Raw genomic sequence first — 27621 nt, forward strand, 5'->3', positions numbered from 1 at the left:
TGTGTTACACACATTCATTATTCACTAGTCAACACTGAAATTAATCTGGATTGGCCATCAAAAACATTATTCAAATACAGCTTGTGGTTCATTTTGAATAGCATGTCCAGACATGGTTCTTTATTATTAGCCTATTATAAGCTGAAATTTTAAAGTTAGTAGATTATTAAGATAGTTTACTAGCTTAGTTCAAATAAATACCTGACTCTGTAGTGGCTGCACCACCTGACTATTGCCTGCTTTTTAAACTGTGTTCAACAGCTTTATCTTCTGCACATTCATGAAGCTCGACCTGATGCTCAAGTTTCGGACATTTGGAAACCTGACTCGAGCATCCTTGCAGGGGTGCTTTGCTGGAGGCCAGGACATGCTTGTCTTGATCTGTTGGAGTTGCAGTCAGGCAGGAACAATTTGGCAAACTTCACCTTCTGAGTGTCTTTCCCAGAAATGACTGACTCATCTGGCGGTAGTTTATGTTAATACTACAAAGTGACCAATTCATCTTAACCTAATGTTTGTGCTTGTATTTAGAAATGGACTACATTTGGGCAAAAGTATCCTCCTACATTCAACACCAGATGACTTTAAGGAAGTTAAATCCATCTGTCTGTCTCTCTGTGTGTCTGTCTGTTTGTTCAGTTGATTGATCTGTTGTAAAAGGGGTCCAGCTGGTAGAACTGTGGACCTTTAGCATCTCTCAGTAGAACTTGGATTTGGGAAACAAATTCAAAGTGATCCAATGTGATCCCAACGTCCTTCTGGCTGGGAAACTGCTCCAGTCTTGGGGTTTAAAAGAGACCACACCTCTGGCTGCAGGTAAGCCCAACGAGAAAAAACTTTGCAGTTAAATTTTAAAGAAGTGGTTACATCTCTTAAATCATCATTTACTGACTTTGGGTTGCCAGATTGTGGATTATCTTATTGAACAGGGCTGCAGTGCATCTGGACTAAAAAATAATGTGCAAACTTGGCACATAACCTGTTATTATGATACCATCATCGATCAGTGTATAGACAGAGTGAACTTGCACTTTATATGGGTGCATAGACTGGCATAATCCATTATTTAGATATATATTCATATATTTTACATAACTCAAACTTGAACCTCTCTTTATACTGTTGATCATGTATCTTGCATTGTTATCACAGCACACTGTAAGTGTTCTTTTATTTCTTTTTTTCACAAATATGTACTATGCTTGGTTTGTATTTGAAGCTATTAGCAGTGCTCCAGTGAGCTTTGCTTAGGACAGTGATTTAAAACAGACAAAGGAGGATTACGCATCCACAGCTTTTAATGTGACAGATTAATATAATATGTTTCCTCTGCTCTTTCTGCTAATCCCTCCTATATCTTTTGGTGCTCATAACGGCTATCCTTTTTGAGATATTAAGCTTTTTATGCCATTTTTTGGCCCATTTTGATGTATGAACCACATTACAAATGTGATCACTCAGTGAGATGAACAATCATTCTCAGAGCGTGAGGCCCAGGTTCGAATCTCGCCCATGACAACATGTTTTCCGCAAATACTTCAAGCTGACGGAACTTCAGGTTGTGCAGCCTGGTCAATATTTCTGCCAATTTATTAAAATTCTGCAATGTTTAATTATTTTAGCAAATTTTCTAATATCCATTTCAGCTTTTTCATCTGTTTTCAGCAGAAAGTTCAGCCTTTTCACCTCTTTCCAGCACAAACTGAACATTTATTCTCTCATCATATCTCTCTTTGGGATGAGAGCTAGTTTGGCTCAGTGAGATGAGCAGCCGCCGTGAGACACGGTGGTGCAGGTTTGAATCCTACCTGTGGCTGTCACACATCTTCTCCATTTGCTCTCACTGTGCTTTATTGACACTGTTCAGTGTACCTTTTCAAATGCAGCAGTTTTCAGCAAACACTACGTTTTTTCAGAAGATATTTCTCCTTCTGCTGTTTTCAGATTCCAATACACGGCATTCACACTGCATTTTCACAGGAAATGCAACTTTTTCTAGTTCTTGTTGCTTCCGTACGTTTTTTGGCCCTTAACTGGCCCCACAGTTTTTATGCGATTTTTGCCATTCAAACTTTAAAAAAATCTGCCCTTTCTGCTTATGCTGGCTATATCTCTTGGTGCTCATAACTTCTATACTTTTTGAGATATTACATTTTTTATGCAATTTCTTTTGCCCATTGAAATGAATTGAGCACATTATCAGTGTGGCCACTGATTTTGCGTGTCAGGGTTAGTTGTGTTTTAACTCAGTGAGATGAGCAGCTGCTCTCATAGAAAGCTGTAGTCTGCGTCTGTGAATACCCGTGTGTACACCTGTGTGCATACCTGTGTGGATCAGCATGCTTGCATTCCAAAGGTTTCTCCATGTAACGATCTGCTAGGGAGTGTGGGGAGCCACAGCCCCGTCCTCCAGGGTATGAAGCAGGTATGGAGGAGATCAAAACTCCAGACATCCAGAGGCCCCCAGAACACAAGAGACCAAGGAAGACCAACAGAGGGGCAGCCGCGCCACTGTCCCAGTAAGAGCTGAGGAGAGTCCCAGATGAGGGCTCACTCAGCAGCCGCGGAGCAGAAGCCAGGGGGAGTTGCAGTGACGCACCCGTGAGCTCCGCCGGCAGCCAGCTGTGCCTGAGTGACCGAGCCCCAGGCCGAGAGGCCGGGGGCACCCCACCTCCGAAGTGGCCCGAGCGAGCCCCAGGCTCCAGGCCCCGATAAGCGGCCGCCAAGGAGTGAGCCGGTGTGTACCCGGACGCCCACCCCCAGACACAAAGAACCACCAACGCACCGACACCTGAGGGAGTCCGCCACTGGCAGGGGAAGTGGTGGTGGGTGGAGATAGGCCTCCAAACCTTGGAGGGCCTGAGATGTCCCCAGAGAGGTGGCGTCTGATACCCAACCTGACATATAGACACAGACATACAGGCACACACAGACACAAACATCCATTCCCACCCTCATGCTCTCATATGCACTCACTCCACACTCAACCAACGTGGAGACAGACATAAAGAGACGCTGTACACCCGATCACACTCCCCAAGCGTACTCTACAAACCGGGTCTAGGTACCCTTGCCCCTGGAGGGGGTATCTGCACCCAGACCCAGGTGATGTTACCCTTTTCCCTGCGGTGGGGAGAGGCAGACCGCCCCGACTCCGCAGCAGCAGGGAGGCCCCACACTCCAGACCGCAGTCGGACGGCCAACTCCTCCTCCCAGCCCCCCCGCTCCAGCAGGCCGCAGAGAACGGGGGTGAGAGAAGACTCCAGACCTCCCTCCACCCGCTCATTGTAGTGTTGATGCATGTGTGTTCTAAGGTGCAATTAAAACCCAGGAGGGCATGGAGCTACCTGCCAGAGAGCAGCAGGTAAGCGCATGGTCCCTCCTGCTAGCCCTCAATGTCTACGTGTATTCAAAATTGAGAGGTGGGCAACGACGCCAGGGGTGAGGTGTACACCCTGATGGTAATTTGGACTCCGTGTATCGTGCCCACCCCCAAGATCCTATATGTATGTGTAATGAGAGTGTGAGTAATGTGAATGTCTAAGTTGTGGGATAAAATTGAGGCAGAGGCAGCCAGAAGGGGACAGAGGGGGGGGGGGTAGCCTCCTCTGCACCCTGGTGACCTACCCCTACTCCAAGGCCCTGCATGTGTGGGTGGTTGTGGTGGAGCGGGAGGAGGGAGGCAGCTGGAGATGGGGAGGGAAGGAAGGGAGGGGCAAGTGACCCCTCCCTGGGGCCAGCTCCCCCGCTGACCCCAGTAAGCACCCCCATACTCCGCGACCCACCAGGGAAAGGGGGCCCAGGCCCATCCAGACCGGGGCCCAGCGCAGCAGCGCCCCCCGGCCCCACAGAGCCCGGGACAGTCCACCCAACCCCACCACAGAGAAAACTGCACCCACCCCACCATCCACTCATCTTCCAGACTACATGAGACAATAGACGCCCAGGCTGAGATCTTCCTCCACCTCTCCTGTATCTCCCCCTCCTGCAGAGAGTTCCTGGGGAGAGGAAAGCTCCTGCTAGGTGTGACAATCTCCCCCACCAGTTGAAGAGCCCCCCAGGTGGCTCGACGCACCGGCGGCACCCTGCGCCAGGGATGGGCCCCCATGCACCCACCCGCCCACAACCCCAGCAACACACAAACCAGGACCCAAGGCCCCGAGGCCCGGCCAGGGCCCCAGCCCAGAGACGGAGCGCCCCCAGAACCTCACGCCCATCCCGGACCCACCCAGGGGCAGACAGGCTACCAGGTCAGTAACCCACGTCCGTCAGCACAGACCCTCCCCTAGCCCCGCTGCACGCAGCCACGAGGAAACAGTCACCCGAGAGCCAAAAGAGCCCCCAACCGGACATGACCGCTACCCCGGGTTGAGCTCCCCAAGGAAGATGCCTCCGGGGAACCCCCCCGACGCCCTAAGCCTGTCCCTACCCCCACACCAATCACAACAGTGAAGGCGGGACCAAACTATGACCCCCCACCCCCACTAGGTGATGGAGCTGATCAAAGGAGCCCAGAGCAATTGATCTGATGTGGTGGCAGAGGCTGTATCAAGACTAATGTAATCTAATAGATAATTTCTATATTGGTTAGAATTAAGATTGTTTTTATTTTTCCAGTTCATGAGGACTGTTTTCTTGGCTATGCATAGGGCAGTGAAAACCATATGGGCTATATTCTTTTCTGAAGTGACATTATCTAAGCTGCCCAACAAACACACTAAGGGGGAAGTTGGAATGTTACATTTCAGACACTTTGATAAGTCTTCACATATCTCGCGCCAAAACTTCTGCACTGGTGGACAGAACCAAAGAGCGTGGATATAATTGTCCGGTGTATTGCCTTGACAGTGTGAGCAGTTGTTGGAAGATGTAAAGCCCATCTTGAACATACGATGACCTGTATAGTGCACTCTATGAAGTATTTTGTATTGTATTAATTGCAGACTGGGATTTTTAATCAATTTAAAGGTTTTTAAGCATACCTGAGACCAGAAGTTTTGGTCTAAACTGACTGATAAATCTGCTTCCCACTTTGCAATAGGAAGGGATATTGATTCATCTAATTTAGAAAGTGTTCTGTATATTTTAGATAATAATTTGGGTGATTTAAGAGTAAGGAAATGTGCCGCACTTGGTGGTGTTTGTAATTCAACTTGACTGAGGTTACATTTCTTTTTTACTAAGGATTTAATTTGTTGATATTCTAAAAATCTTTTCTTGTTGATCCCATATTGTGCAACTAGTCTGTCAAAGGGAATAAATTCTGTTCCCTCTAATATATGTTCTAAGTATTTAATTCCTTTACAACTCCATTCTGGGAAATTAATCATATTATTGTTTTGTAATATGTCAGGGTTATTCCAGATAGGTGTACGTTTGCATGGGATTAATGAACACTCCGTTATTTTTAGAAACTCCCACCATGCTGTCAGAGAAAAGCTGATGTTGATACTTTTAAAGCATTCATGTCTTTTGATGTTTGAGCTAATAAATGGTAGGTCTGAAATCTCTAGATCCTTGCATAGTGCCTGTTCAACATCTAGCCAGGGCTCATCTAAGAAGGTATGTTTTGACCATTCTGAGATGAACTGAAGCCTGTTGGCTAAGAAGTATTGGTGAAAATTAGGCAGATCTAATCCTCCTCTATCCTTGGTTCTTTGTAGCGTTTTTAAGCTGATACGCGGGGGTTTATCTTTCCAAAGGAATTTGGAAATATATGAATCCAGAGATCTGAACCAATCTTGTGATGGTTTGTTAGGGATCATCAAAAATAAGTAATTTATTTTTGGCAAGATCATCATTTTTATAGTGGCGACCCTTCCCATGAGTGATATGGGTAAAGATTTCCATCTAGTCAGATCGCCTTCTACTTTCTTTAGAAGTGGGATATGGTTTAATTTAGTTAAGTCTGAAAGCTTAGGAGAAACATTAATACCTAAATATTTAATATTTCCGGATTGCAGTGGGGCAGAGGAAGAATTATGGAAGGAGCAGTTAATGGGGAGAACTGTAGATTTTGGCCAGTTAATTGAATAATCTAAAACTCTTGAAAACCAGTTTATTAGAGTAATTACCTCAGAGAGGTTGGTTTGTGTGTTTTGCAGAAAAAGCAACACATCATCCGCATAGAGACTGATTTTATGTTCTATGTTCTTACATTTTATGCCCTTAATTGTTGTAGCCTGTCTAAATGCTGCTGCTAGAGGTTCGATAAAAATTGCAAAAAGTGAAGGGGAGAGTGGGCATCCCTGTCTGGTGCCCCTCAGGAGACAGAAGCTGGAGGATGTCTGGTCATTTGTTCTGATACGAGCTGTTGGGGAATTGTATAATATTCTTATCCAGTTTATGAAAGAGTTTCCAAAACCAAATTTGTGTAAAGTTGCGAATAAAAATTTCCAGTTAACTCTGTCAAATGCTTTTTCTGCATCTAGAGATAATATTATGGTTTCGATGTTTTTATTGTATGAGTAGTCTATTAAATTAAGTAATCTACGAGTGTTTGTTGAGGAGTGCCGACCTTTTATGAAACCAGTTTGGTCAGGATGAATTAAGAGGGGGGTTATTTTCTCCAGTCTCTTTGAGAGAGCTTTGCAGATTATTTTAAGGTCCACATTTAAAAGAGAAATTGGACGATAGCTTGAGGGAAATAAAGGGTCTTTGCCTGGTTTTAGCAGGAGACTAATGTTGGCAGAATTCATATTTGGTGGTAGTCTGCCATTTTCCTCGATTTCCTGCAACATTCCGTGGAATACTGGTGCCAGAATTGTCCAGAATTCTTTGTAGAATTCTGCAGGGAAGCCGTCTGGACCTGGAGCCTTATTATTGGGCATGCTTATCAGGGCTTCCTGGAGTTCACTTGGCGTCAGTGGCGAATCCAGTTCCATTGCTTGACTGTCTAGTAATTTTGGAAGAGTTACGTTGTCAAGAAACAGATCAATTTCATTTTTAGATGGGTTTATTTGTGGTGAGTATAAAGTTTCATAGAAATCCCTAAAAATGTTGTTTATTCTTCCAGGGTCATATATTGTGTTCCCCGATAAATCTTTAGCAGCACATATAGTTGTTTTTTCTTTCTTTATTTTTAACTGGTTGGCTAGAAATCGACCTGATTTGTTACTGTGTTCAAAATTCTGCAAGCGTAGTCTTTGTATAAGGAATTGTGTTTTTTTATTAATAGTTTCATTTAATTCTAGTTTTGTCTTGCGTATTTTGTTCAATGTTTCCTGATCTTGGTCGCACGCGTAGGCTTCTTCTAGTGATTTGATGGTTTTTTCTAATTCCTGAATATTTTTGTTTTCTTCTTTCTTTTTGTGTGATGAGAAAGAAATTATTTTACCTCTCATCACAGCTTTCCCTGCTTCCCATAGAACAGAAGCAGATGTTAAAGGAGAAAGTGTGAATGAATAAGAAAAGAGTGTAGCGGGTTCTTATCTGGAGTGCAGTCAATATAACCACGGTGTGGTGCCGGGGTCGCGGTAGAGCTGTCCGTCCACGTATAGCCGGTCTACGGCGATGACAGCACGGGAGCCTTTCTGGATGAAGCTACGTCGAACTGGGAACAGGACCTTGCGTCGTTCCAGGATCTCTTTGGGGAACTGGTCGTTCACGCTGAAGTCCGTTCCTTTCAGCTCTCTGCCGCGACTCTTCACCTGTTCCTTCTGTTTGAATTGACCGAATTTGGCCACAATAGGCCGTGGTCTCCCGGTCCGCGACCTCACGCCCCCCAAGCGATGTACTCTATCGAAGTCGATGTTCTTTACGGTGTCCTCCGGCAGCTTCACGTGGGTTTTGATGAAGCTTTTCACCGTTGCCTCCGCGTCCTCTCCGGCAGATTCTGGAATACCAGAAAACACAAGATTATCTCTCATGCTACGGGCTTGTAGATCGATAACGGACTCTTTTATTTTTTTATTTTCAATGTTTAGCTGGGTCACGTTATCGGTGAGAGATTTGACCGACTCCCGTAGCGTGGTATTTTCAGCGGCAAGCGTTTCCACCTGCTGCTGGCTGAATTCCAGGGATTCTCTCAGAGATTTAAATTCCCGGTGTAAAATCTCCACCAGGGACAGCCTCGCATCGAAACTGGACAATCGCTTGTCGATTGACTCCAGGATGTCTGCGATGTCTTTGCCGGCAGGCAATGTTGTACCGGGGGAGTCTGCCGGGCGACATCTCTTCGATGACGGCGTCTCAATTTTGGCCGGGGAGGATGCACTCTGGGCCTTCTTCATTACTAAATCTTGAAAACAGCGGTCGATGTAATCTTGGAGAGCGTCTAAACTCTCCCCGTTGTCCTCCAGGGTGTTAGAGATGATAAAACAGATGTTGTTAGTTATATGACAATTGATTAGTATATTTGGTAATACTGAAGCTTGAAAAACCTTTGTTAAACTCTCTGCTACCATTTGCTTTTTTTCCGCCAATTCTCCGGCGTCTGACGTCACCTACAACATGGGTCGCTTACCTTACTCCATTCAGTTGAGTAGGGAGACTCTGCTGCTGCTCTTCAAAGGTTCCTTTAAGAACAACAAGGTGGTTGTTCATAGTATTTCTTATTATGTGAAATCATTACAACTTTTTTTTCTTGAAAATTAACTAATCTCTCATCAATTTAAAGGTCCAGATGAAATTTAATAGAGCTTTTATTAATGCCATGGATGGAACCGGTATGTTGCCTTTAGCCATTAACAAGGTAAGCTAAAATGTTTGTTTTTCAGTTTTACAGTGTAAAATTAATGCATTATACATGTACTCTGGTATTTCTTCCCCGCAGAGACCTGGGAGCACTACTTCTTTACAGCCCAGTGAACTATCCAGGTTTGAAAACCATCATACTGCAAACCCTGTCACCCTGCAAGCTGTCCGCTGTCTTCAGCCAGGCAACAAAGCCAGAGATGAAAATGGATGGCGCTTGTCATCAGCTCCAGACCCAAGGAACGGAGGAGGTGAATGAGCCTTTTGCACAAGCCTAACAATTCTGTGCTGAGCTGGGATTTGACAGTGCACTGAATCAAATACAGGTTGTTCTAAACGGCTTAACAACAGAGAAAAAACAAAATTCTTTTCCCACAGTCAGGATGAGCTGGAGCTGCAGTAACTATAGAAGCAGAAATAGATTAAATGGTATTAAAAATAAATGGCATTGAGCATGCATATGATTGCTTTAGCTTTAGATGGAAAAATCCAAAATACTATCGGCAGCAAAATGTAGTGTCTTGTTTGTTAAATCTGTCAAACTGCCTGCAGGATTGTGATTTTATGGTGATATTATGCAGGAAAACAGGAAAAGATTATTACTTCTATATGTACCTATGTGTTTTATGACAGTTTGGTATTGAAAAATAAAAGAAAGAAGATATTATGCAGGAAAACTATTAGTCTGTGGTTATACTGACTTGTTTTCTTCTTTTCCAGTTTTAGAACAAGCTGAACTGAAGTGAAAGGGAAATTTATTTTGTTGGCTGATTTTCTTTAAGAACGCCAATGAGCATATTGTATATGTTACACTTGAAGATAAAGTGGTTGCACCCACAGCTTTTTCTGACACTATATAGAGCGACCTAAAATTTTCTACCAATGAACACGTCTTTGATAACAAGGAATAGATAGGTAACTGAACCCATGGCACTGAACCTGCTCACAGTGTTGTGTGTCTCTACAGAAATTCCCCAGTTTAGAGAACCTGATTCCCATCAGACATTGCATCCTGCAAAGGTGAAAACTGTCATTCTGAAGACTGAGAAACTACATCCAAAACCCCCTGTGGAGGGTAGAGACAGGTACCCTGTACACAGTGATACAAAAACACAGACAGGCCCAGACACGCACACACTCTCTCTCTCTCTCTCTCTCTCTCTCTCTCTCTCTCTCTCTCTCTCTCTCTCTCTCTCTCTCTATCTCTTCACGGTGCGTGTCAGTTTACAGGTTGATGAGTACATGAGAGCTGAGCACTCAGTGTTGGTGTATGTTGGCACATATTGTCTCTGCCCTGGGGATGTATACTTGTCTATTAATGATGCACAGCTACCTTCCACGCACAAACCTGTAATCTGGCTAAATTGTAAAGGTGAAAGATTTATCATGATATACGATCCTAAATCCACCGGAAGGCAACTTTAAAACCTGTAATTTATAAATTGTAGATATGGTTAATTATGTGTCATTTTAAATGCACCACTGCTGTTTATTTTGATGTTATTTTATTTTTTTTACTTTTCCATCATCAAGTACTTCAATAATGTGCCTTGGCAGTAATGTGGATTGCAAACATATTAACCAGGATGAAAGCTTTCATAAAAAAGTTTACTATTTTAATTAGAAATTCCTTTTAACAAGGAACCCACAGTGGTTAATATCAAATGACAAAACCACATACTTACAAAGAATTCATTGTCGTCTGTGTGCAGTACACAGTAAAGTATATGGTTCTACTTTCAGGTCCGCCACCACCAAGTCACCCCATGAAGCCCTGCCTAAACTAAAAGAGCACTCTGTGAACTGCTCTAGGCAGGCAAGTATGTGCATGTGTAGCTGCTTTCATGTAAACATACACTTCAGCACTGTCTCAACTTGACAACACTAGTGCACTGTATAATTTTATCTTTCTGCTTCAGATGTTTTTCTTATCTTGGTAAGCCAATGGATATTATTCATCCTCTTTTCAGGCAGCATGCCCCTGGTAAATGTTGACTTAAAGTTACTTTTATTAAAGGGTTTGTTTGTTTTTTACTGGAAATGACACAGGCATCTCCCAAAAGATAATAAGACGATGTACAAGAGGCATCATTGTGAAAAAATATTTCTCAGCTTTTATTTACATTTGAGCAAAAAGTGTCATGTCCAGAATTATTCATTCCCTTCTCAATAATCAATAGAAATGCCTTTATTGGCTATTACATCAATCAAAGGCTTGGTCTGCACACTGAAATTTGGAAGCAAGACCACAAAGTTGTGAAAGTAAAGAAAACAAGAAAGAAGAAGAACAGACGATGTAGGAACACTATGTACACGATGTAGACCTCATAATAAAATATTGTTAATAATAAATAAGGGTGGAAGGGCTATGGAGATTAAGGGATGGAGACTGCACATCTCTTGGTGTTTCCCTGGATAAGCTAGAGGAGGTGGCTGGGGAGAGGGAGATCTGGGCTGCTCTGCTAAGGCTGCTGCCTCTGTGACCCGGCCCCGGATAAAGCGGAAGAAGATGGATGGATTGCACATCTGCCGAAATATTGCACAGGAGGAGCAGAATATTGTACGGAAACAAAAGGAAACTCACAAATGCACACACACACACAAATAGTAATAATAATAAATAGCAAGTAGCATCAACAGAATAATTGTAAGAAACTCTCAGTTTGTATTTATGTTCCGGGAAGAAGCTGTTCTTTAGTCTGTTGGTTTTGCAACTAATGGATCTGAACCTTTTTCCAGAGGGCAGGGTGTTGAGTAGATGGTGGTTAGGATGGAGGCGGTCTTTTATGATTGCCCTTGCTATTGAGGAATATCTAGTGCTGGCATTGGAGTCCAGGGTGCAGTTTTTATCTTGCTGAAGTCCATGACCACTTCCTTGGTTTTCCTGGTGTTGAGAGTTCGGTTATTGTAGTCACACCACTCATTGGGTATGTGGTCATTTACTGTGATTAGGTCACCTGGTCCATTGGCTGAAAAATGACCCCCATTAGGTTCCCACCACCATGTTCGACAGTGGGGATGGTGTTCTTTGGGTTGAAGGCTTCTCTTTTTTATTTTTTACCCCAAATGAAGGAAACATCATCGTGACCAAACAATTCCGTTTTCGTTTCATCTGACCAGAAGTCTTCTTCTTTATCCAGATGAGCATTTGCAAAGGCCAAGCAAGTTTTTGTGTGCCTTATCTGGAGAAGTGGTGTCCTCCTTGGTCTGCATCCATGAAACCCAGCAGTGTGCAGTATCTGTTGGACTGTCTGCCTTGAGGAATTGCCACCAGCAGAGCCCAGATTCACCAGGATGGCCTTGGTGGTTATCCTTGGATTCTTTTTCACCTCTCTCACTATCCTCCTGGCCAGCACAGGTGTTACTTTTGGCTTCTGACCACATCCTCTAAGATTTTCCACAGTGCGGAACATCTTGTATTTTTTAATAATACTTTCCACTGTAACCACTGGAACTTGAAAACATGGCCTTGTAGCTCTTTCCTGACTTGTAAACAGCCACAATGTGCAGCCAGAGGTCATCACTGAGCTCCTTTCTCCTAGCCATGACTTTCCACCAGTGTTGGTCAAGTTACTTGAAAAAAGTAATCAGTAACTAATTACTGATTACTTCCCCCAAAAGGTAATCCTGTTACTTTGCTGATTACTTATTTTAAAGAGTAATTAATTACTTAGTTACTTTTTAAAAACACGATTTACAACCTGAATAGGTGATAAAGCGATAGATCTTTCAGTCCAATTCTACTTTTTCTGCATAATCCATCATATAATATGTAATCAAATGGAAAAGTCTCTTTTTAAAACTTGTTTTATTAGTTTTAATCTTTTAACTTTAGGCATCAAGCAAAAATTAAATTATATGCAACATTCTCTGACTGGAAGATATTTGTTTAACATTTAAACCTATTTTCTGCACATTCCAGCACATAAAATAAAATATTTTATTGTGTTTACACTCAGTCTTTCAAATAAATGCAAGTGAAACACAGCGGAAAATAGATAAAATCAAAGACTCAACGGTTCTGTTGCTCTATTTTCACCTGTATAGGAGGAGCAGGGTAGGCGGAGGTTTACCCTGGTGCAGGTGATTTAGCTTCTTCACTTGTATTTCGAAATACTCGAAGGCGGGTATTTCGAAGTCGCAAAGGAATGACGTCACAAGAAGGTGATTGGTCACTTGCAATGTTGAACCTGGAACAACATTAATTATGATGATGTGGGAACAATGCTGACACGAGGAAATCAGATCGTCCTTACATGGTTACATTAGACTAGTCTTTCAAACAAGGCTCCAGTGTTTCCCTGGTTTCTGCTGGATGTGTAAATAAGGGTTTGCTAGCAAGCTTAGTGTACACTGTGCAGTATCAGTCACTTGCTTGATTCCTTATGACTATAGGAGCTGTGCTACCAGTGTATGCAGTGGACCCAAAGAAATGTCCCAGTGTATCTGAGGAGACAGCAGCAGGCAGATGAGAGAGCACTGGAGAAACTCCTATTTCTTAAACAACAAGAGAGGGATGAGCAGTACATGGAGGAAGAACAGGTGGGAGCACGTGTACACTTCAACTGCCATAAAGCAACATTTACATCCATTAACTTGATCTTTTCCCAGAGGTAAAACTTGACCAAAGACACTAGTGATCATCCTCTGAGAAACATTTAATTTCTCAGCAACACATGCAACGGTTCAGTAAGACAATATAATCTGCACTGAAGCGTCACCCAAATAATGGACGTAGCATCATCACGATGACTGAAAACATGGCGTTGGTTCGGTCAGGCCACAAAGTCTCAAGTCACAAAGCTCAGTCACACTGTCAATCATATGAGCACATAACCAGACTCGGCAGTACTGTCTTTATTCTGCTACACATACAATTAACAACACATGGGATCTAACTAATGCAAAACCAATACACTACCAGTACTGAATACACTGTAAAAAAAATCTGTAAAAATACAGTACAATCTACTGTATAAACGTGAAGGAATTTTCCGTATTAGTCATTTACAGGTATTTTTCTGTATTTCTCAACTACTGCAATGCATTGTGGGGAAAAGAACCTGAAAAGGAGGGAAAAGTAAGCGCAAGAGCAGCCATTAGGCTTCTTTCAGGCTTCATCTGGATTTTGGATTCTGAAGTTGGAGAAACTGCCTTCAAATTTCTGTGGTAAGTATTAAAACTCATGTTTCGTTTTATTAAAATAATGTTTTTCAAAAGACTCCGTGCTTTTATTTAGAAAGAATTGTTAATTTATTTGTTAACTGGTTTCGGCTGTCTCCAGACAAGTCAGGAATATTTTGCTGACTCATTTTTTAAAATAATTGTTATTTAGGTTTAACATGACTTAAGCTTTATTTTAATTAATGTTAAAATAATTTTTACTGTGATACCACCAGTTTTGCCCTTCAGTGGCTGAACCAGTTTTCATAAATATTATAGTTAGCTGTCTGTGTCTCTCTGGGTATTACACAGCTGTGACTGCTAACTAGCTAATTAGCGAAAGTCAGCGATGTGGATAACTGGGAAAGTGAGAACTTCATGGTTCTAGAAATTATTCTAGGACTCTAATAAGTACTGTATCAATACCTGTGTTTTACAGTTGGCTCTACTGTACACTTTAAAGGGTTTCAGGCGAAGTTACACTAACCCTAGTTTAAGCCTCAGACCTTCCTGGCTGACGCTAGCAAATGCTAATGTTAGCCTCTGATTTGGGCTGCTAAAGTAAAGACTTTTAGCTAGCTGACCAGCATAGATTATTTCGGTGGTTAACAGACTGTAGTGGTAAAATTATTGAAAGTATAGTTTCACCTCAGCACATTTACAATTACAGTATGTCTATTTTGTAGCACATAGAAATGTTTAGTTAATATTTACAGACAGACACATTTTCCCTGTAACTGTGTTTTTACTCCAACATTTGTTGAAAATGTAATTTATGAAATGCTGAGCAGCATTTCTTGTATGTGGAATATTTTTGTCACCCCACTGTGCTAATGTGATTAAATACTAAAAATTATTACTAAAAAAATTCAATAATAAATCAATAATAACTATTTCTTGATTGAACTATAATGTAAGCGCAGTGCTGGTGTGCAGGGGCTCTATATGCCTTGTCTATATCAAGCTTTTAGCCAAATATAAGCAGAGATATTTGTATCTTTCTTAAAAATCCAGATCCTTACAGATTATTTGAGAAATGGATCAACAGCTATCACTACTTGAAGCACTTTAAGTCCTGCAGTGGAAAAATATCCCTTATTTCACCTTTGATCACACACTTTGGTTTTCCAGTGCAGAGCAATGGCCAAGAAAAGGAAAGACTTCCCCGAGTGAAAAAAAAGATGAAGATACAAGCTGGTGATGATCCAGAGCAGCTGGTCTCAGGAAATGAAGAAAAACCCTGATCACCTTCTCTACAAACACAAGGTGAGTTTAATGTTGTGGTTGATTTAGTTTTTCAAGGTATGTATGTTACTTTAATTATAAACTGCTTTTGTTGCAACAGAATGGTGTTATGTGTATGCAACTCTACGTGAATTATAATCCTTTGTAGGGCTGCGTGATATGACCAAAATCTCATATCCCAATATAAGACGTATCTCTCCTGATAACGATATATATCACAAAATAGTGCATTTTCTGTAAATTCTGTGATTCTCGGGCAACTCGACTTATGTGAAATGTTTTCAGTTGGGCGTCGTGTACCTGGAGTCGAGTGTTTTGACCGATGCATGAAACTATACATTTTTAGACATGAGTTTAAATGGCCACCATTTTCTTTCTGAGTATTTATTACACGGCGTGCTGCAAGGAAAAGCCTGTTCTAACGTTTGAGTCTAAGGATTATTTTGAGCACCTGACGACTCTTTTTTTGCTTTTCATTCGTAAACTCTCTCGAAACTCTTTCATGTGATTCTTGTGTAGGTAGTTAAAGAGGTTTGTCGTGTTCGAGTGGTGGTGGGGACCAGTTTGTGGCATAATTTGCATAGTACAGTTTTCTGGGGCGTGTCAGACTTTTCATAACCAAACCATGTCCATGCTACAGAGGTAGCCCCTCATTTAACAATAAGGTCCTCGATTTCTTTTGACTGGTCCTTCTGGTTCTGCCTCATCCTTGCTGGCCATGCTGGTATTCTCTGTGCCTTCATCTGCGTGGTGACTGTAAGCGCCATTTATAGTTACTTGATGTTTTTATTTGAGGTCATTTGTTTGATGCATATTCTGAAATTTTATGTTTGAGAATAATGTATATCATTTCAGTTTAGTTTGAAAAGTCTCAACAGAAACTTGAGCTTTATTGTGAAAGGTTTATGTGGAAAATAAACAAGCGGACGGCGGAGCCACACGATGGTTTTATCCTCATTGTTGGTAACGAAAGTACGCGTAAAAACAGTCACTTGTCCGTCCATAGTGTGGTTATTTTAAGTATAAGAGAAGGAGAGAACTTTAAGAAATAATATAGCAACTACAGTGACCATCAAAACCATGAAAAAAATATTGCCGTAAACAGTTTATTTTGCAACACCACAAAACAAAGAATAGTGTATAATATGAAACGATAGACATTTTTATATCGTAATCTGATATATATCGTCATATCGCACAGCCCTAATCCTTTTTTTGTTTATGTTGTTTATGCTCTAGGTAAAAAAAAATTATAAAATGACAAACTTTTTAAAAATGTCTTGTTGTTTCTCTTTTTTTCCTCAGAATAAATTGCGACTAGTCTCAATGGCTGACACGGAGGAGCAACACAGCGACACGTTAACTCCGACTGCTGCAGTTCCTGTATGAACTGAGCAACTCTTAAAATCCAAGGAAAAGCTGAGTGTATTTTACTTAAAGCTCAGATGGACCTTGATGTACTAACATGCAGGCTGCATTCAGGACTTTGTCACACTGTTATATGAAGAGCGGTAACAAGACTTTGTAGTAATTTGTCTTACTATTGTCTTATTTGTTGTGATTTAGGGTCTGTGCGCACTAGCAGAGGTTTTTGTTTGTAACTGTAACCTCGTTTTCAGAGCCTTGTCTAACATTTAATGGTCATGAAATATGTCAGACTTTTTCCTCTACTTAACCAGCTTAGAGAATTTGAACACCGTGGAGAAAAAGGTGTGCATTAAGGATTTTGAACTATGATGTTTAAGTGTTGTCACTGCTGAGGATTCGTGGACACAGATCCTTATTCACTATGCTGCTGTTTACAGTTTAACTTTTCATCAGAACAAGCACTTCTAATTATACTTTGCTCCTCACTGACAAAACAAGTCCCGTAAATACACTTTTATCTTTAAGTTTGGGACAGTAATCTGTCTTAATTTATTATGTGTTGTAGTTATCATATGGGGAAAAGTCCTGTGGTTATCCATCAGTCCTGTTCGAATAAACCCAAAGTTCAGGAACATCTTCTTTAGATCTGTTCAGTTGTATTCATGTGGCACCACTTAAACAGTCAACAAATTTTGACTCAAGTATGTTATATTGTAAGGTAAAGAGCCCAAAGAGTTAATCTCAGACAAATGTTCACACAAATGTGAATTACATTCACTTCATTAATGAAGTGAATGTAATTCAGTAATTAAAGGTGTTTGGCTATAACTGACTACATGTGTATACTGTATCATAAGTGGACAGAGATGGATGTAAACCACACCTTAACCATTTGGCTGAGGCAAAACTACCACAAGGCAGTGATTCTAACTAAAAGCTACTCTGGATATTATTAAATGTGAACATGTCGTTAAATATGACATTTTTTGTTTGTCAGGTGTCCTGTTTGAAGAAAACACTTGGTAGCCACTTGAATGAATGTAAATAAACACATTTACATGAGGGCAACCTGATTTCAAGGAAATAAAAATGCTCAAATTTGAAAGCTTGTGAGTTATTTTGTTCATGTATCAGCTGTTTAGTAGTTTTATGACAAGATGGATGCTGTCATTATATTTAAGTATAGTGTTTGAGTTAAGGAGAATAAAAGAATATTTAACATTAATTGTACCAATGTTGTTGTGTACGAAGCACAAATTAATTTAAGTTTTAATTTATGAATTTTTGAGTACATGGTGTACTAGGTTGTAATTGCATAGAAATGTACATTTAAGGATATAAAGAACTATATTTAATGAGTTACAGTGAAAAGAAGTGCTTGGAAATAGTAATATAAACAGAAATTTCAATTTTTCTATTAACGGAAAATATCAGTTAATGATACAGAAAATATACTGTGAATAAACGGAATTTTCTGTTTTATAGCTGAAGGAAATGTCCGTAAATAGTACAGAGAGTATACTGTAAATCTACAGAATTTTCCGTTTTATCATTTACAGAAAGGTCCGTCAAACCTCCGTAAAAAAACAGAAAATGTACTGGCAGAAAATTACCAGGACATTCTCTGTTTTTCTACGGAATATTTTTTTACAGTGTACAGCACTTATAGACATACATGAGTTGATCAGTGCAGTCCTTTATTTTAAGAGTGTCCCAGGTCATTTAAAGTTTTTAATATGCTTAAAGAAATAGATATTCTCTTTTCTATATTGTGACTTTTTTTTAAAGTTGTAGTTCACTTGAGAGTATCTTAGGAACCATTGTTTGTGGTCAAAAACAAAACCATGTCTCCATTCAAAAAATGGGATGTGAGAGCTGAAACTTGTCATGTTATGCCGCTGTTACATGTCACAACAAGTTAAAACGTCAGTCGTACCTTTGGAAAAAATTCACCAGAATTCTCTAACCACTTCTCATTCCTTTATATTTTGATAGGAAAATGGAAAATAGCTACAGTGGGGCAAAAAAGTATTTAGTCAGCCACCGATTGTGCAAGTTCCCCCACCTAAAATGATGACAGAGGTCAGTAATTTGCACCAGAGGTACACTTCAACTGTGAGAGACAGAATGTGAAAAAAAAAATCCATGAATCCACATGGTAGGATTTGTAAAGAATTTATTCGTAAATCAGGGTGGAAAATAAGTATTTGGTCAATAACAAAAATACAACTCAATACTTTGTAACATAACCTTTGTTGGCAATAACAGAGGTCAAACGTTTACTATAGGTCTTTACCAGGTTTGCACACACAGTAGCTGGTATTTTGGCCCATTCCTCCATGCAGATCTTCTCGAGAGCAGTGATGTTTTGGGGCTGTTGCCGAGCAACACGGACTTTCAACTTCCGCCACAGATTTTCTATGGGGTTGAGGTCTGGAGACTGGCTAGGCCACTCCAGGACTTTCAAATGCTTCTTACGGAGCCACTCCTTTGTTGCCCGGGTGGTGTGTTTGGGATCATTGTCATGTTGGAAGACCCAGCCTCGTTTCATCTTCAAAGTTCTCACTGATGGAAGGAGGTTTTGACTCAAAATCTCATGATACATGGCCCCATTCATTCTGTCCTTAACACGGATCAGTCGTCCTGTCCCCTTGGCAGAAAAACAGCCCCATAGCATGATGTTTCCACCCCCATGCTTCACAGTAGGTATGGTGTTCTTGGGATGCAACTCAGTATTCTTCTTCCTCCAAACACGACGAGTTGAGTTTATACCAAAAAGTTCTACTTTGGTTTCATCCGACCACATGACATTCTCCCAATCCTCTGCTGTATCATCCATGTGCTCTCTGGCAAACTTCAGACGGGCCTGGACATGCACTGGCTTCAGCAGCGGAACACGTCTGGCACTGCGGGATTTGATTCCCTGCCGTTGAAGTGTGTTACTGATGGTGACCTTTGTTACTTTGGTCCCAGCTCTCTGCAGGTCATTCACCAGGTCCCCCCGTGTGGTTCTGGGATCTTTGCTCACCGTTCTCATGATCATTTTGACCCCACGGGATGAGATCTTGCGTGGAGCCCCAGATCGAGGGAGATTATCAGTGGTCTTGTATGTCTTCCATTTTCTGATGATTGCTCCCACAGTTGATTTTTTCACACCAAGCTGCTTGCCTATTGTAGATTCACTCTTCCCAGTCTGGTGCAGGTCTACAATACTTTTCCTGGTGTCCTTCGAAAGCTCTTTGGTCTTGGCCATGGCGGAGTTTGGAGTCTGACTGTTTGAGGCTGTGGACAGGTGTCTTTTATACAGATGATGGGTTCAAACAGGTGCCATTCATACAGGTAACGAGTGGGGGACAGAAAAGCTTCTTACAGAAGACGTTACAGGTCTGTGAGAGCCAGAGATTTTCTATGTTTGAGTTGACCAAATACTTATTTTCCACCCCGATTTACGAATAAATTCTTTACAAATCCTACCATGTGGATTCATGGATTTTTTTTTTCACATTCTGTCTCTCACAGTTGAAGTATACCTCTGGTGCAAATTACTGACCTCTGTCATCATTTTAAGTGGGGGAACTTGCACAATCGGTGGCTGACTAAATACTTTTTTGCCCCACTGTACATTATGCAAGTATGTGCACATGACACTGCATTTGTGTAATCATGAACTTTAGCACTGTCTCACCTTGACTGTTCTAGATACACTTCTGCTTCTGCTTTGGTGTTTTTTCCTGTTAGTAACCTTATTGTTTTCATCCACTTTCACTACTCACATGACATCGTTTTCAGGCAGTAGATTTTATTATTTTAAAAATACTACCTGTTTAGACAGAGACAATTAATTTGTAATAATAATAACACATAGTTGGATATTATCATTTCTAAGAGGATATTCCCTCAAAAGTTACCAAGAATAAACAGAGTGAAAAGAGAGCTGCACTGGACCAGTTTATCACTATGCAACTCTGGTTCTGTTTGATGTGTAAATAATGGATTGTTACTATGCCTGATTCATTGACACATGCACAAACAAACATGAAAATACAGTACATAAGGCAAAAACAGAGTTTATACAAATCTAACAAGCTTAAAAGTCAATATTTGATCAATTGACCACATTTATTCTCTATTCCCCACAGCTTGAACTCTCGTAAACAAGCTTTGTTGTCATTTCTGTAAGAAGTCTCTAGTCTTCCTGAAGAACACTCAACATTCTCCTTTGGATCTTGGCTGGCTTTTGTTCTCGTCTCTGTCAAGATGATCCCACACTGTTTCTGATCAATGACAGCCATACTGAGATGAAATGTTGAGGACATGTTGAACCGTCAGTAACTGCAGCTGTTTTTGCTGCTGTTAGCTGTTGCTTACTGGTGTTAATGAAACCTTCTTTGAAGTGAACGTAACTTTATTGAACTGTGACACATGACGTAAACTGTTATGCAAGAATTTAGTTATACTGTTTATGAGAGGGAACTCTTGATATATGACTGACAGCGGTTGCTTGTCTCTATGTGTGTTGGTGTGATCCCCATGAAGGACTAGCCAGCTGTGCAGCTAGCATACTGTTAGCTTATAACCAGCCTTTTCATTGCCCAAGCACTATTTTATGCCTGTTTTCTTTGGTATTTTCATAGATTAATGCTTGAACGATTCAAAGGTCAGTGATAAGGGACTCAGCAAATGACAAAACATTGCTCTGATAATGGTTAGGCACAAGGGCTGACTAAAAATGAGTGAAAAAGCAGACAATTACATACTCAGAAATAATGGAGAACTGTTGTTTAAGAACAACAAATAAGAAAAATTAAGAAGAATCACACACACACACACACACACACACACACACACACACACACACACACACACACACAACATATCACAATGTTGCTAACGATATATTTAGGAATCCAAAAAGTCATCTTAAGTTAATTTGGTGAGTTTGATATGCTTTGCTTATAATGTTTTTATTATTATTCTGTTTTGTTGTTTTTCTTTTCATTATGGACTTTCTGATAAGGCTTTTTTGTTTTGCTTTTTCTGGAAGGTGAAACTGAAAGAACAGGTGGCTTCATTCAACCTGCAAATGTCAGAGAAGGAGCTGACTCAGCTTCCTGTGAATTCTGTAAGATAAATGAAAACTGTGATTATTCCCACACTCCCATAACCATTTACACCCCAGTTTTGGTGATTCGCAGTTACTGTTCAAGTTTCATGTGAAATGACTCAGTGAACAGTGACTAGCGATTTTAACCAGATGACGTCATGACTCATTTATAAAATGTAATTTATTTCGATCATGTAAGCAATATCCATCAAGCAAAGCACAGTATTAAAATTTAGACCACACTCTGGGTTTTCTGTAGAATTCCTTCATCTTCCTGGCTCGGCCACTCACGCCTCCCAGGAGTATCCAGCAGCATCGTTACATGAACGAGCTTCAGATTCAAATAGACAGACGACAGAAATTCAAGGCTCAAGAAGAACAGGAACGTCGTGTCACGGAGTGTTTAGACCAGCTACATCTGATTAAGGGGTGTGTAAAGGTGCCACAAGCCAGATGTTTCAAATAATCATATGTTGTGATCACAAATACATCATGTAATGTTTACCTGTGTGATTTAGAGTAGCTTTGCAGCAAGCCCAGCAACTCCAACGTAAACGGGAAAAGGCTAAGCAATACAAGAGTGCTCTGGACACCCAGGCAAGTCAAAGTTACTTTCAAACTTGACACAAAGGCACAAATTCTTGCTAAGAATTGTGTTCAGTCGCCAGTGTTGGGAAGGTTACTTTTAAAATGTATTCCATTACAGATTACAGAATACATGCCCCAAAATGTATTCTGTAACATATTCCGTTACGTTACTCGATGAGAGTAACGTATTCTGAATACTTTGAATTACTTAATATATGCTGTTTACAACTACGTGAATGTACTATTGCTGTGATTTATTACTGTTACTGACGGTCCGCGGCTCCGAACTGTAGTAAAGGGACCTCTGGCTAATACGTCGGGTTCGTGTCGGGCTTGTAGCTGAAAACTAGCTTTACTTTGTTGTCTGGGTCAACTTTGTTAGCCAGAGACAGAGAGAGGCGTTGAAAGACTGCTCCAACGGAACTTATTGTTTCGGAGGAAAACACGAACACGGTGTACAGTCGAGTCTTAACAGCTTACTTACAGCTGGGCTCGTCAGACACTCTTCTTGGCTGAAGTGGTTATTATTATATTTACATGCTTCCAGCTCCCGTTTCTGCTCAATGACAGCTCGTACTTTTCCTTTTTCTCCCTCCCTCGCTCACAAACACATAACGGGTATGGCAGTCCATTCTCCCTGCAGCACGGACTACACTGCCCATGAGGCTACGTTCTTTAGAGCTATACCTGTAGCATTCTCCCTATTAGCTTAGCACAACAACAACAAGGCGCTCTCTCACCCAGGAAACACGCAGAGAGAGCGTCACCCTGTAACCATGGCAACCGTAACGCTGCCGCCTGGAACAACAGAACAGCTGTCAAACAAAACCCAAACAGTCCTGACCCGCAACAATATGAAACAGGAAAGTACCGCCGTGTAATCCATTTATTTCAACAAAGTAACTGTATTCTAAATACCACCTTATTAAACGGTAACTGTAACGGAATACAGTTACTCATATTTTGTATTTTAAATACGTAACGGCGGTACATGTATTCCGTTACTCCCCAACACTGTCAGTCGCATAGTCTTGGTAGCGAATTTGGAATGAATTCAGCGCAAGCAATTATCGGTATGAAACTAATGTACCACATTAAAAAATTTTCCATAGTCCATAAACGGTTACAAAAAAAAGTTACAAAAACTCACGGGTGAGGCTTTGGACCTCTAAACACAGCACGCAAAACTTATAGGGAGAATGTAGGGAAACTGTCCAGAAAAGTAGTTTTCACGTTTTTGTCATGTGACCATCTGCATTCAGTCTAAAATCTAAAATCAGACTGTTAATTTGCCCTTAGATGTCTGAAAAGAAGCGCGCAGAACCTCCAGATTACCACCCTGACAGCTCCACGTTCAGCCGCCGTGAGACAGCAGCGTGCAAAGCAGAAAGCCGCGAAAGGGCGCAGAAGGTCACCATCCCTCCATAACAGTTTAACATTTCACTGTTAGCCTTATCATACTGCAACAACATTAGTCATACTTGCTCTGTGCGTATTCGGTCCATTGTTGTATTAAAACTGCGACGTGTGATGCGTTTCACACTGACAGATCTTCCAGGTAAATTTTAGTGCTGCCACCAAGAGAACGAAAGAACTGCACAACCAACAGGCACAGCTGGAGAAGGAAAAGGAGATGTTGAGACGCAATAAAATGGAGTAAGTAAAGGCAAATAAAAGAAATGGACCAAAAAGAACATGTAAGGAAAAAGAAGACATAATAACTGTGAAACGTACTTTCTTCTTCTCGTGGTTTCGTTTCTGTCCAGGCTAATGCACGATCGTATCAAACGCTTTGAGAAGATGCAGGACATCAGCAAGTCACTAGAGCAAGACTGGAGTCGCAGTGTGAAGCACAAATACCAGCAAGAGGAAGACGAGAGGCGCTTTCGGAGGTGTGCGGGGGCAGGATCACACTAACTTTTATAGTTAGTAAAATACAGCATCTCTTTGATCCATGATGTAATTACTGACACTGATCTTCTAAGAGCCTCTGGACCTCTAATGAATCAGAGTCCAAAATTTACTCTTTTTTTAGCCCTATTTTTGAGTCTTACTGCCTCCTGGGGGACATATTTGCCTCTTTAGCTGCTTGATGCTCCTCTTTGTTTGCCAGATAGTCATTAAATCTATGTCTGTTGTCTATTTCTTCCAGTCTTTTATATCTTTTTCACTAAATACACAAATATATTAAAGTTGATGTCTGATGCATGATACACATATGAGAAAGAAAGTGCACCTTCTTTCAATTCTAAGGTTTTATGTATCAGCACATAATACATTTGGTCCTGCAGGTTATGAAATTACTTCAGTATATTCAGATGAACAGCACATATCCTCCTAAAACCAAGAAATTCATTCTCGGGTGACAGAAGCCTGAGACCTCTATACGTGATGGCACCCAGAGTCGATTATGGCTCCCTGCTCCCCTGCCATTGATTTAAATAAATAATATTTATGCTGGTGGCCAAAATATTTCATAAAACTGTTATTAGGCAATCAGGTTTTTGGAAATGTTAGAGCTCAAAAACTGCAGGAAGGTTCGTATCTGAAGGCAGGTTAAAATCTGAAAGCTTTCCTCAATGTATCTGTGTACATGGCATGACTCAGATACCCTAGTATCCAGACATACTGGGTCATTTTCATAGCAAGTTCAATAAATTAAGCTTCTTCAAGATTAGGCAATCGGTCAAAGTAACAAATGATGGAAAATATTAATCACTTTGTGAATCTTCAGAATTTGTTAAGTGGAGTCAAATATATTCTGGTAAGGGATGAGGCAGAGAATTACATTATAGCACGAATCGAGTAAAAGTTAGGATTTTCAAACTATTTATTTTGATTTATATAATTAATATTTGCTAAGTGCATTAAACTGTGTCTCTACTTCCGTTCTTTATTAATTCGAAAATGAAAGATATTTTTAAAACGAAACATAAAAAGAAGACGTTTGGCCACAATCACTAAGACTGGTAATTATATTCAAACAGTAATTAGGCAACCACGTTTTTGTAATCATCAGAGTGCACGAACCACAAGGTGCTCATCACTGAAGGCAGTCCAAATATCCGGGAGAAATAAAACAAGCCTCAACGTGTCGATGCTCATAGGTTCCCATCTATCATATGACTTGGATCTGGGTAAACTGGATCCAGTTTAATAAGTCAAGACAGATTCTTAAAGATGAGACAGTCCTGTGTAGATGATATGAGCCGGACTATGAGAAGTTCTTTGCTCAAACGATGTTTTACCAGAAATCCACACAAAAACAAAAACAACATAACTACATCACATCACCTTCATGTGAAAGCACCTTGGAAGTGAAAGCGTGCGCTTTATTTTTCACATGATTGTATTGAGGGGGAACTGTGGAGTTGGGTGCTACTCCTCTGTTATTTACTACAAGCACAAACTTTCACATCAGTTCTGAAAGATCGTACGGTTACGGTGTAACCTTGGTTCTCTTAGTGAGAGACTATCTCTCCACCGTGAGGCCACTCGGAGACGCGTTCCGATCAAACAATCACCGGTGTCACGTCTGCACAGCTGTTTTATACGTATGCTGTGGGGCGTAGCCGGGCGTGCCGGAGTGTCTTAAAGAAATATCCACGCGCCACGACCAAGGGGGGTCGTACCCTGTACATATGGAATACGTAACGGTGTGGAGAGATAGTCTCGACATGCTAGAGAACTCTAAATCAAATAATCATTCCACATGCAAATCACAAATCTCTACAATAGAAAAAAATAGATGTCACATATTCTCCTTTACATTTCTTTTCACACTTTGAGCTTTAACTGTTTCTCCTTTAATTATGTTGCACCCAGACTGGAAAATAAATTCTGGAAAATGGTAGCGAATGGACACATGCACTAGTTTCTCTGATTTTTTTCCCCTCACAGTCTCAACTTGAACATGTCCATCATTCAAAATACAGCTCATAATAATTCTGTCTCCCTGTGGTTAGGTCTGCTGGTCTCCTCCTGGTTGATAAGCTTGCAGAGTACAGGCGATGTAGCCAGTGTAAGAGGAGAACCACCAACTATGGAGAGACCAACATCTGGAAAGACTCTCATTACCTGTCTGGTACACAGTTCATGATCTGAGGACATGAATGTGAATAAACAACCAAACCTCAACTTATTGTGTGATGATTACCTAAACAAAAATTACAAGGTTATGTACATTGGTGTGAAAAAGTGATCGCCCCTTCCTGATTTCCTATTTTTGTATGTTTGTCACACTTAAATGTTTCAGATCATCAAAGAGATTTAAATATTAGACAAACATAACACAAGTAAACACAAAAGGTGATTTGACTAGGCCACTCCAACATCTTTATTTAGTTTTTCCTAAGAAATTCAGAGATGGACTTGCTGGTGTGTTTGGGATCATCGTCCTGCTGCACAACCCAAGTGTGCTTCAGCTTGAGGTTACGAAGAGATGGTCAGACATTTTGGTAGAAAGCCAGAATTCCTGCTTCCATTTGCCACAGCAGGTCTTCCAGGTCCTGAGGCAGCAGATCAACCCCAGACAACCAAACTGCCACCACCATATTTTACCAGATCATTTCATTTTTATCATCCATCCATCTTCTTCCGCTTATCCGGGGCTGGGTTTTGGGGGCAGCAGCCCAAGCAGAGAAGCCCAGACCTCCATCTCCCCAGCCACCTCCTCCAGCTTGTCTGGGGAAACATCAAGGCGTTCCCAGGCCATTTTTATCACATCATCATATTTATACGTTGTTCCTTTTCTAAAATGCTGTGTTAGTTTTATGCCAGATGTAACAGGACTCCAACCTTCCTTTTCATGATCTGAAACATGTAAGAGGGACAAATACGAAAAACACTAGGAAATCAGGAAGAGGGCAAACACTTTTTTTAAACCACTGTATATATGATACTTTAATGGTGTGATGTTCAGGGTGCTGTTGTTTTTCTAAATTTTTGCTACCCATTTTTGCATGTTAGAAAACTCTCCTCTAACCATAATCTCTTCATTTCTCTGATATGTTACACATGATGACTGTCCTGTACCACTGTTTCTTGAATAGACACAGATAAATGCAGCTACATGTCTCTCTCTTCTTTGCTGGCTGGTAGATTTTTATGAAAATAGTCTGTGTTTGGGCAATAATCGTCTTATGAAGAAGGCACAAGCAGTTAGGTCCATAAGTGGACAATGACAGCATTTAAAATCCACCACACTGGACTTTAAATCCATGAATCCATGAATCAGGATGTGATAGAAGTGCAGACTTTCTGCTTTAATTTAAGGGGTTTAACAAAACTTTTGCATTAGTAGGAATTATTATTATTCCCTCATTTTCATAGGCTCAAACATAACTCAACAACCTACCATAACTACACAAACTAACTACAGTACAAGGACTGTTTTAATACTGGAATGTAAATCCTTTGTTTTCAGTAACTCCCTGAAGTCACTGACTGCAAATAAAAAT

General features: G+C 40.8%; 1 protein-coding gene and 1 long non-coding RNA gene across 2 annotated transcripts; both read left to right on the forward strand.

Annotated features, from left to right (window-relative positions):
- The first annotated feature begins 8489 nt into the window (after positions 1 to 8489).
- Positions 8490 to 26869, forward strand: LOC146718910 (coiled-coil domain-containing protein 81-like). The gene is made up of 13 exons (XM_085457495.1): positions 8490 to 8532; positions 8618 to 8692; positions 8774 to 8945; positions 9662 to 9779; positions 10438 to 10510; positions 13090 to 13236; positions 21515 to 21592; positions 21834 to 22003; positions 22093 to 22171; positions 23462 to 23572; positions 23712 to 23818; positions 23929 to 24054; positions 26128 to 26869. The coding sequence occupies exons 2-13, from the start codon at positions 8624 to 8626 to the stop codon at positions 26264 to 26266; spliced, it is 1389 nt and encodes a 462-aa protein (XP_085313621.1). The 5' UTR covers positions 8490 to 8532; positions 8618 to 8623; the 3' UTR covers positions 26267 to 26869.
- LOC146718911 (uncharacterized) lies at positions 13756 to 17575 on the forward strand. The gene is made up of 3 exons (XR_014920539.1): positions 13756 to 13863; positions 14989 to 15123; positions 16408 to 17575. It is a non-coding gene; the product is annotated as an uncharacterized LOC146718911 (long non-coding RNA).
- Positions 26870 to 27621: the final 752 nt, after the last annotated feature.

Source organism: Copadichromis virginalis, linkage group LG1 (assembly GCF_057382275.1).
Source record: "Copadichromis virginalis isolate Kocher_CV1m ecotype Utaka linkage group LG1, C_Virginalis_male_GT1.1, whole genome shotgun sequence".
In the NCBI taxonomy this organism is placed as follows: Eukaryota; Metazoa; Chordata; class Actinopteri; order Cichliformes; family Cichlidae; genus Copadichromis; species Copadichromis virginalis.

Excerpts from the sequence above, each read along its gene's own strand:
- LOC146718910 (XM_085457495.1), top strand. The coding sequence starts at position 8,624 with ATGAAATTTAATAGAGCTTTTATTAATGCCATGGATGGAACCGGTATG. Across the intron at positions 8,946-9,661 it reads AGACCCAAGGAACGGAGGAG|AAATTCCCCAGTTTAGAGAA; the intron begins GTGAATGAGCCT and ends GTGTCTCTACAG. Across the intron at positions 24,055-26,127 it reads GACGAGAGGCGCTTTCGGAG|GTCTGCTGGTCTCCTCCTGG; the intron begins GTGTGCGGGGGC and ends CCCTGTGGTTAG.